At 41.0% G+C, this 11,579-nt stretch overlaps 1 protein-coding gene across 4 annotated transcripts in view; it reads right to left on the reverse strand.

Moving 5' to 3' along the window:
• The window catches only part of Dmxl2 (Dmx like 2), a 134,475-nt gene extending 122,903 nt beyond the window's left edge, over nt 1–11,572 (reverse strand). For 2 of the 4 annotated variants that reach the window (XM_013346242.2, XM_005347367.3), the window contains exon 1: nt 11,242–11,572. In XM_013346242.2, coding sequence (XP_013201696.1) covers nt 11,242–11,328 — 87 coding nt within the window. In that variant the 5' untranslated portion in view covers nt 11,329–11,572. The remainder of the gene's footprint in view (nt 1–11,241) is intronic. The other 2 variants (XM_005347369.2, XM_005347368.2) reach the window with 1 other exon arrangement.
• Between the last annotated feature and the right edge of the window lie 7 nt (nt 11,573–11,579).

Genomic DNA, 11,579 nt, shown 5'->3' on the forward strand with positions numbered 1-11,579 from the left:
CTAGCTCTTGTAGACCATGCTGGTCTCGAACTCACAGAGATCCGCCTGCCTCTGCCTCCCAAGTGCTGGGATTAAAGGTGTGTGCCACCACCACTGGGCCCGTTTCCTTCTTTAGAGATTTTTAAGGTCACCTGAAACAATGATGAAGCATGTCTGATTATCCCAGCCCCTCTCACTTTATTTTTAGATAATTGCACTGACAATGTTATTTTCATAAAAAATTAGTATTATAATTCATTTTTCAACCTCTCACATTTCTTATATATTTCAAATAGTTAAACACAAATGTCAAGTAAATGCCAAATAGGGTGGCTCACGTTTGCCATTCCAGTACTTGACCAACTAAGGCAGGAGGATTACTATAATTTCCAGGCCAGCCAGGGTCAAAGAGTAAGACCCTATCTCAAAACACTAATAACAAAGTTAAATACAAAAACAAAAATGTTTAAAATTCTTTACATGAATCTGACTTTCCCTAAGAAAATACAAAATAAAAATAGAACTGTGTCACTCCTGGTGGGGACACAGTCTAGGAAACACCTCATTAGGTGACTCTATCGGGTGTTCTGTATTCTGTAAACAAGCAAAGAACTAAAGATCAGAGGACCGTCTGCACTGTCTGGAGGTTGTACAAATTACCTCCAAAGAACAGTCTTGGGATGCTAATGTTGACTCACAAATATGTCTTGTCTAACAGTCACAAAGACAAAGCACAGAATGACAAAATCTTCCCAAGAGCCAAGTGCAGTGCCACGCTCCTTAGTCCCAACTAATCAGGGCTGAGGAAGGAAATTACCTTAAACCTACCAGCCTGGCAACATAGGGAGACTCAACCTAAAAGGGGGAGGAGGGAGCTAGGAAAGTAAATACAGAAGAAATAGAGAGGAGGAAAAAATAACAATAAGGATGTCTGAAAAAGTCATCAGAAATCATACTATTAAGTAACTACATAAAACAAACCTACAAAGAACATAATTCTATGTATAAATACATATACATAATTTATATGAGTATTTTCCGTATGGGCTGACAATGTTCCCTCCTAGAGCTAATGACCATCTAACAAAAACCTAAATATCAGGCATGAAACACCTTCTTCTGAGTTGTTGGCCAGGGCTGTCCAAGAGATAACCAAAACATACAGCCCACTGTTATTGCCCTTGGTTCTCCCCAAGAGATGGAATGTAAGTCCCTATTGCTAAAAGCACCTACGCTTCAGAAACAGGACCCAGAGAGTCCTGAGCTGAAACTAACCTGAATGTCTCCTCTCAAGGACTTGCTTTCATGGTACCAGAAGAAACCAACAGTCCTGCCTAGCTATAAATACCTATAACTCAAAACAATGACCACCATGGCATTCTCAACCGTAAGGGTGCAATAGTGGCATGTACATCTTGGAAGTAATCAACAGCTCTACAATTGGACTTAAGACCTGCTCAACAAGAGAAAAACTACACCTGGTACTGGAAACCGAGCTAACGAAGGCCAGTGACGTCATGGATCTTGGAGAACCATTGTTTTCCTAAATCACCATCCCTAACTGTACTCTAAACATTTGTCCTTACACCCACAGGTAAGTGTAGTCCTCACCCCTCATCAAGGAAACGTCTCTTTGCAACAGGTAAAGACAATTACAGAAATCCAGACCCAATCAAAATGCAGAGTTATGAATCCCAGTCCTGAAGGATACAGCTACAAAACAACTCCAGAATCTAATAATCCCAGCATTCCAGAAGGGAAACACGGTATCATTATAAATTATATTGTTCTAATAAACAATCTAGGTGGAGTGGTGAATAAGATTCAGGACCCTAGGCATTCAGACTAAATCTATCAACAGAAAGAATATTCCAGTACACAGATTCCCAGGAGCTAATCAAGCCTAAGGCTACCTTTGCCTTTTCCTGTGTAATGTGATGCTGGAATCCATGTATCTTTTTTTAACCTTGAACACCTGAGATCATCTTACTTTTATGCTGATATGCCAGCTTGTGAAGAGTTTCTAAATATTAACCCATAATATTACACAATATCAAAATATTACACTTTATAGGCCAGGTATAGAGGCACACACCTGTAACTCTGTCACTAGGGAAGCTGAGGTGGGGAGATCACTGAAAGTTCCCCAGCTTTCTACATAGTGAGTTTCAGGTCAGCCAAAAAAAGCTATATACTTCTATAATATCATTGTCCTTAAAAGGAAATTCGTTATTTGGAAAGCTATAAAGTTTGTTTTACAAGTCCATCGTTCCATATTTCTAATTCTAACTTGATTTTTAGCACTGCCAGAAAATAATGTCAAATCTTTGAAAAAGCACCTTTGCTTCATTCATTTTTGAGAAAATGACTGCCAAATATCTAAATAGCTTTGGTTTATCAGATGGTCTTTCAAATAAAAATGGTGTTCTATGAAACAAACAGCTTTAGCTGAGCTAACTATTTGTCCATTCATCTATACGACTGTACCTAGGTGCACATCTTATACGCATGTGCATACCCTTTTGTTACATGTTTATAAAAGATATATTCTGAACCAGCTGACCATGGTGGATGCCCTTGATTAGCCTTGATAGTGAGCCCACCTGTCAGCCCTCGTTACTTTATAGTCTCAGACAGAGGCTTGCTAAGTTCCCCAGGCTAACCTTGAACTCACTCTGCAGCCCAGATTGCCCTTATGGTCCTCCTGCCTCAAACTCCCAAGTAGCTGATATTACAGCTCTGTACAGCCAGAATTTCATTCTTGAACTGTAGCTACTAAATAAGCTACATAAGTTTGTGAACTGAGTATAAACCAAACTTTATATATGCTTTCTTCTTTTGGTTTTGTTGTTTTCATCTTGTTGGGGGGAAGGAACCAGTGCACATGTCTGTTGCCGCCCGCTTGCTAAATAACTCTGATTTCCTGGGCTTTTCCTAAAGTCATAGGAGAAAACTATCACTATGATTTAGTATAATTAATTATTATTATGTCTGGGGAAGAACGCAATATTTAGAGGATGTGATGAAAATGCATCTATTTATAGAAGAAAAAGGAGAAACAGGAAGAGGAGAAGAAACAGGAGAAAGAAGAGGAGCAGGAAGAGGAAGAGGTCTGATTTTGCTGTTTCTCTTCCTGATCCTCCTCTTTCCACCACCCCACTCCACCCCACCCCCACCTAAATATTATCATTTTTCCTTTAAGTCACCCCATCAAATTACCATATTCAATGAGAGTCAGATTCTATTCAGAAATAACCACTGACCTCTCAGTCAGGAGTCAGTTAACTGTCAGATGTGTAAGATCAGGGACATTAAACCTAAGCACTCATATAAGAGGATCAGAAGTTTAGGCAACTGGGTTTACACGTATACAAACACCAACTCCTAGGATTACAATAGACTATCTCTAAAAGAAAGAAAAAAAATAGCCACACACCATGTAAAGCTGTGTCTATTCTTTAGTAACACAACCTGTATAAGCTGTGTCTGCTCCTTAGTAACAGGCTTATAAGTTGACAGTATGAATTAAAGAGTTCCAGATCAAAACTCTATTGCAAATGGATTCCACAAACTCTAAAATTAAAAGTCTAAAATTTATACTAACATATCTAACTTAGAAACTTGCTTTTAAAAATAACTAGCCATGACGCTATAGAGATGGCTTAGCCATTAAAAATTCTGACTGCTCTTCCAGAGGACCTAGATTCAATTCAATTCCCAGCACCCGCATGTCAGCTCACAACATCCAATCCAAAGGATCCAACAACCCTTGTCCCACCTCCTCGCGTATTAAGCATGCATGTGGTGCATATGCATACATACAGGCAAAAACTCATACACACAAAATAATATTCTAATTAAAAGTGGATGATAATGCTTTGCTTTCTATCATCAATTCAACTGCCCAAGCACTACTTGTTTTCCCACTGAGTCCTGTGGTTGTTAACAACATTCTGTACTCCTTTTGATGATTAAATACCAAGATTCTGATTTGTTGTACACCAGTGGTTCTCAACCTTCCTAATGCTGCAGCCCTAACCCTAACTGTATTAAAATACAGTTCCTCATGTTGTGGTGAGTTCCAAGTCGTGAAATTATTTTGCGGCTACTTTGCAACTGTAATTTTACTAGTTATGAATTGTAATGTGATTATCTGATATGCAGGATATCTGATAGGTGAGCCCTATGAAAGGGTTGTTCGACCCTCCAAAGGGTCGAAACCCAAAGGTTGAGAACCACTGTTATAAATTTTTCCAAGAGTGGTTTGTGGCACACAACTGTAGTCCCAGCATTTGAGAGGCTGAAAGAGGAAAATTACCAGTTGAAGAACAGTCTGAGCAACACAGCAAGAAGATAAAGATGGAGCCGGGCGGTGGTGGTGCACGCCTTTAATCCCAGCACTTGGGAGGCAGAGGCAAGCGGATCTCTGTGAGTTCGAGACCAGCCTGGTCTACAACTAGTTCCAGGACAGGCTCCAAAACTAGAGAGAAACCCTGCCTCGAAAAAGAAAAAAAAAATCACCACTGCATCATAGCATGCTGAGGTAAAGTAAAAAAAAAAAATTAAAATAAAATAAAAAAAAAGAAGATAAAGACGGGGTAGATGGTGGTGAAATGGTTCAGCAGGGAAAGGCACCCACCACCACATCAATCCCTGGAACCCACATGTTAAAAGGGGATAATCAACTTCTACAAACTGTCCTCTCACCTCTACATGCATGCCATGGTACATGCATGTCCATATACATACATGTGGACACACATTAATAAAATAATTAATGTAGAAGAGGCAGCTGTGAGCCACTACTTCAAAAATTCTGAATGGGCTTTTTATGAAACCTGAAATTTTAGAGTACCAGACCATGGGGTCTCAAGAGACAAGGCAACAGTCAGGCTTCAATACTATGTTATAGTGCTGGTCACTTTCACTCTGGCCCCCGGGAATTTCTAAAGGAATTCACTAAATGCGTACAGAGCACCTTATTTAAGAATTTGTTTGTGGATGAAAAATGTAAAAATGTTCAGGTGATTTTATCAAGATCATAGAAGTACTTGGACACTCATTGTAAAGGAAGGCATTCAGACCACATCAGAGTTTCTGGAAAGCAGCGCATCCTCCCACCTAAGCAGAAAAGCTAATTAACAATCCACACAGGGCTCAGTGTTGAGGTTAAATTCCAGCATCCAGGAGGCAGAAGCAGGGGAATCTCTTGACTTAGAGGTCAGCTTGATCTACATATCAAAGGCTGGATAGAAAGACCCCCGTCTCAGATGGGGGGGGGATCCACAATCTACACAGGGACTTAGAAGTCACACACACACATACCAACTGACACTAAATATAAGTCCATAGTTTTTGATATTGCCTACCAACTCAAACAAAAAGTTACAGTCCAAAACCAAATGGGCGGTGGTGGCACACACCTTTAATCCCAGCACTTGGGAGGCAGAGGCAGGCAGATCTCTAGGAGTTCGAGGCCAGCCTGGTCTACAAGAGTTAGTTCCAGGACAGGCTCCAAAGCTACAAAAAAACCATCTCAAAAAAAAAAATGGTCCAGTTTGAAATCCCTTCTAAATCTCTGATTTCTGTCTTCCCCTTCACTCTATGCATAGGTAGTCAGATTCGTGGTGCCACACCTGTTAATAGCCAACCAGTGCAGGAACATTTTTCTGTCCAACTCTCTGATATCCCATGCAAAAGTAACCTCTCATTCCTCCTAAGTCTCCACAAGAAGTGCAGCAGCAGCAAATGCCTAATAATGCCATACACCGGGTCAGCTGTGATTAACGGACTTAATTCTGCTATTAGATTTCTATGTTTTCCACTTCTCTGGTTCTCTCCCTTGTGTCAGGGCTATGCCCTTTGGGGTTTTTTAATCTCCACAGAGTCCAGCACATCTATGCATTCAACAAACATGCTAAATGTATAAGCAGGTTGGTCTTTATGGTGTTGCCATAATTCTAAAAGAAAAATGTTACTCTACAGTAGAGTTAAAACATATCTAATCACTAGAAAAAAGAGCATGTAACACTATCTTCTAATTCTTTTCTTGTTTTTTTTTTTACGTGTAAGGGTGTTTGGCCTGTACATATGTGTGTCTGTGCACCATCTGCATGCCTGGTGATGGCAGAGTATAGAAGAGATGCTCTGGGACTGTAGTTACAGAAAGTTGTGAGCTGCCATATAAGTGCTACGCTTGAACCTGGATCTCTGAAAGGACAGTCTTTGGGCTTAACTGCTAAACAATCACTCCAGCCACTATCTCTAAATTCTTAAAGGAACAGTTTTCATTCAGACCAACCTTTTAGGGGTATATTAATTTTTTTTTTTTTTGGTTTTTTTGAGGCAGGGTTTTTCTGTAGCTTTGGAGCCTGTTCTGGCACTTGCTCTGTAGACAAAGATGGCCTCAAACTCACAGATCTGCCTGCCTCTGCCCCACAAGTGCTGGGATTAAAGACATTCACCATCACCACCAGGCTTAATTAAATTTTTTAATTGTAAGCCAAGCGTGGTAGTACATGTCTGTACTGTAATTCTAATACTCCAGAGGCAGAGATAAAAGCGTCACAAACTAAAATTCAGTCTAAGCTAAACAGCAAAGCCCTCTCTCAAGAAAACAACAAAAGGCTATTAATGACATTTGTAGATTATATTTTTCGACATTCTAAGGGTATGTGCTTAATAAAGCCCTATGGGTGACAAGAAAAAAAAATCCTACATGAAGAGAACTTGCTTGATATTCAGACTTTGTATTACTCCATCCTTGGTTTTTGATGTTCTTGCCCTTGGAGAGTCCTAATACTAATCTTCCCAAACTATATATGTTCTTATCTATCTGCATATTTGCACTCAAGTTCATCATGGTTAATCTGCCAATACATTATAAACATATGGAAATGACTAATTCTGCAAACTTGTATTAAGATGCTATATTCATGTGAGATTAAAATAACATCACCGGGCGGTGGTGGCGCACGCCTTTAATCCCAGCACTCGGGAGGCAGAGGCAGGCGGATCTTTGTGAGTTCGAGGCCAGCTTGGTCTACAAGAGCTAGTTACAGGACAGGCTCCAAAGCTACAGAGAAACCCTGTCTCGAAAAACAAAAAAACAAAAACGAAAAAACAAAAACAAAAAAAAAGAGATTAAAATAACATCAACCTCCAAAGCTATAGAGAAAACCTGTCTCAAAAAATAATAAATAAATAAATAATATCAATTGCTCTATACATCAAAAAATACACATTAAACTAAGGACAGATGGCAAAATTTTAAAATTATATTAGTAAGCATCATTATTACAATTATTTAATAATTTAATATTTGGAGGACTTTTTTCAAGAAAGTAATAAATAGTAAATGAGATATATATATATTAAAAGTCTCGGGGGCTGGAGAGATGGCTCAGAGGTTAAGAGCATTGCCTACTCTTCCAAAGGTCCTGAGTTCAATTCCCAGCGACCACATGGTGGCTCACAGCCATCTGTAATGGGGTCTGGTGCTCTCTTCTGGCCTGCAGGCATACAGACGGAATATTGTATACATAATAAATAAATAAATAAATAAATAAATAAATAAATATAAAAAAAGTCTCAAATCTTTCACTTATCGCAATGTAATTGAAGAAAACATAAATTAAAAAAGCATAAGCATGGGGGCTGGAGAGGTGGCTCAGTGGTTAAGAGCATTGCCTGCTCTTCCAAAGGTCCTGAGTTCAATTCCCAGCAACCACATGGTGGCTCACAACCATCTGTAATGAGGTCTGGTGCCCTCTCCTGGCCTGCAGGGATACACACAGACAGAACATTGCATACATAATAAATAAATAAATAAATAAATAAATAAATAAATAAATAAATAAATAAATAAATAAATAAATAAATAAATATTTTTTTTAAAAAAAAGCATAAGCATGTTAAGCACTCTTGGACTACTTAGATGTTACACTAAAAAGAACAGACTGATTAAAAAGGTGATGCTTTAAAAACAATATACAAAAATGTCATTTTTAAATATTTACAAAGTCACAACTGAATGATGAAAGAAAAAAGAAAGTTGCTGTCCACTGACAGAACACAAATAAATATCACAGCACACAGTCGCCAATGAAATGGCACACGTCACTCCAACCCACTACAAACTGCACCACCATGCTCATACAGCACAAGCTGGGGCATCACGACATCACCAAGCAGCCACTTACAGCCCCGCCCAACCAAACAAGCCCCTCCCCCCACTATGTACAGTGAAATATATAGTACACTATTTTCCCATTTATTACAATGTCATAAGTGCTGAAAACCTTCCTAGAACAATTCTATTCTAATTTTTTTCAGTTTATAGATTCCAAGTAAATTATCTACTCTATTTTGAAAAGGTCCCCCAAGATATGAGACAACACATCAACTTAGAACCACTAGCTAGCTGCAAAGCAGTCTTTCCTTCTATATTATCCATGTCTGGGGGACAGACAAACAGACTAGACAGACACACACACATGCACACATGCGGTTCAGAGCAGGCTCTCTGTTAAGAAGGAAATTTCTGAGAAAAGCCCATCAATATAGTCACAAGACTCATTCCAGCCATGCCTAGCACCCCTTTAGTCACCTGATCCAGAACTGAAAGCTTTTTTATCAGACTCTTAAAAGCTCAACAGAATGCTCTATATAAAGAAACTTCATTTTCTGTCATTTTATTTTTACTATATATAAAGCTATTTGAGGTATGTGTTAGTTGATTCTGGAGTACTTGAGAACATTTTATTATTGTGTCTTTAAGCAAATATGTTTTCACAATGCCCAGATCATTTCTAGTTCACAGCAAGATAATTGGAGCATGGCATGCATAATTAAGATACTAAAATGAAAGGTGTACAAAGTAGAACTGTATTTGCACTTGCCAGAGGGTCAAACTAACATTGTCACAGACAGCCATCCTAAACCAAATAAATTTTTAGTTTTAGTGGGAAGTTTATAAGCAAGGTTCTCCTCGTGAACATGTAGTCTACAGGGCTGGAGAGACAGCTCCGTGGTCGAGAGCACGGGACTTAAGCTGTGTCACCAGCAGCCATGCCAGGTAGCTCACAACACCCTATAACTTCAGCTCCAGAGTATCTGACTCCTCGAGCGTCCAAGGGCATCTGTATAGACCCACAGACAAATAATTTAAAACAAGAGAAATAGTTTTTAAGCATAGGCTACAGTAAGATCACTGTCACAGACGACAATGTGAAAAACAGAAAGAGTCAAAGTGAAAGACGACCAGACATCTGCTGATGATTCCATGATGTGGTTGCTAGGGACCATACATTCTCAAACCAAGAGTGGCATGATGAAACAGCACTCAGAACAATTATCCTAGCAGCCATGAGAAGACCTGAAACACCGAGATGAGTATAGGAATCCCATTTGGAAGCTTTCATATGAACATAAGGTTCCCCAGCAAGGTGGTGACTACAGACATGCAAAGGGGTAAATCTCAAAGATTTGGTGATAGGCTAAATGAAAGTGGGAGCTGTGGCCACATATGGCCTGTGGCATAACCACACCTGCAAAACACTGACAGTTCTTACACTGGCCTTTCCAGGAAGAATCTAGCTTAATTCTGCAAACCAGCTCCGCAGGGAACATTACCTGTGTTCTGTTTTGCTTGTTTTAAGGCATGGACTCCTACCTCTATCACCTAAGTACTAGATTCAGGGGTGTGTGCCATCACACCCAGCTAATGCTTCACTTTAGATGGACACAGTAAACGACCATCACCCCGGACAGAGGTAAAATACCCATAATCAAAAGTCCAGATTTACTTCCTGGGAAGGAAAGCCATTCTTCTGATCCTAAGGGACTTCCTCCTTCTCTACACACTAAAACACACAAAAGCATTCTTTTTCTCTATTCCCCAAACAATCTCCACATACTTAAAGACCAACCTCCATTCTAGGCTAATATTTTTGGGTTTTTTTTTTTTGACAATTTTCATTGTGAGGGAAGGGCACACATGAGTACCACGGTGACCATGCAGAGGTCAGAGGGCAACCTGCAATGAGTTTGTTCTCTCCTTCTACCATGTGAGCCACAGAAGGATTAAATTCGGGTCTTTAGATTTGGTAGCAGGCACTTAACCCAGCAAGCCCTCTCACAGAGCCTTGTAATGATGTTTTAAGTCACATGTGCACCAAACACACTACCACTCATAGTGACCGAACAGTATATGTCAAACAACCCTGTTTTTTTTTAAAGGATTCTGTCAAAGCTAGAACAAAGCTGAGCTGACTACATATCAAAATTAATAAGGAGCAAAAGCGACCTTGTCGGGCTATTTTTAATGAATCAAAACATCAAAAACAGATAGTGTTCCAGAATGCACTGCTACATGATTCTGCAGTTTTGCTGTAATTTTTTTCTGCAGTTTTAAAAACATGCTGCTCTAGACATCAGATCGAATGGTTTCTGTTGTCCACAAAGCATATTACTAAGCAATATCCAATTTTATTAAGCACAATGATTAGCAATATGTACTTAACAGAGGTCTCACTAATATAATTCCTTCTAAGAAGGACCGTATATAAATTTAATTTTAAAAACTCATATTAATCCATGTCTTATAAAACAATCTCTAGAAGAGCTTGATTTTTAACAACCTATTCTCAAAAAAAGAACTGCTAAATCCCTTCGAGTTGAGAAACATGTACTAGTTTCGAAAGCGTTATGTTTACATACATCTTTATCACACGCCCAAGAAAAAGTCATAAAATATACACATCAGGTTAACAAAAAAAAAAAAAACTACCTTGCAAAGATTAAGGTATTAATCCTAAAAGGATTACCAAAACGGAACCTTGCGCCAGATAAGATAGGCCACTCCTGGAAAGGTGATTTCCATTCTCTTTCCGGAATAGAGCGAATTTTTCTATTCCCTTGTGCTAAGATACTGCCTTGGGAGACACAGAGGGCGCGTTTAAAGCCGCAGGCTGGACGGGGAGCCAGGGTGCAGCGTCGCCTCCACACCCCACCACGTCCCACACTGAGACCGTTCGCTGCCAGCCGGGAGCAGGTGGAAACCGCCCCGGGCTACAGCCGCTACAACTACCTCCCGGCACCGCAGACCCGGGGGCTGCCCCGAACCTTCCAGCTCTGCCAGCGGCGCGCTCGCGGGGTGAACGAGGGCGGTGATTCCTCAACCTTCCCCAGCAAGCCCAGAGCCGAGGGGGCGTGGGTGGGCCCGCCGCTCGCAGTCCTCCGGAAGGCCCCGGTCCTGCTCACCGTGAAGGGGACGTCCCCGACGCTGCCCACCGAATAGCAGTTGTCTCCAGGGTTGACAGCCCCGGTGAGGACCTGATGCAGATGCATCTCCGGATCCCGACTGGACCGAGCTCTGGGCCAGAAGAGGACGAGCCCCGCGCCCCGCCGCAGCCGCTTCCTGTGCGTCCACAGGACTCAGCGCCCCGCTCGCCTGTCGCCTGACGGACGCCGCCCGGCCATGGGAGGCTCCGGCCGCCGCCGCCCGACCGCCGCTCGGCTGCGGAAATGCCCGGATGCTCCCACGGCCTGCCGCACCGGCGCACAGTGCGGGCGCAGGGCCGCGGCGCGTGCGAGGCGGG

The sequence above is a fragment of the Microtus ochrogaster genome, chromosome 5 (assembly GCF_000317375.1).
Source record: "Microtus ochrogaster isolate Prairie Vole_2 chromosome 5, MicOch1.0, whole genome shotgun sequence".
Classification (NCBI taxonomy): domain Eukaryota; kingdom Metazoa; phylum Chordata; class Mammalia; order Rodentia; family Cricetidae; genus Microtus; species Microtus ochrogaster.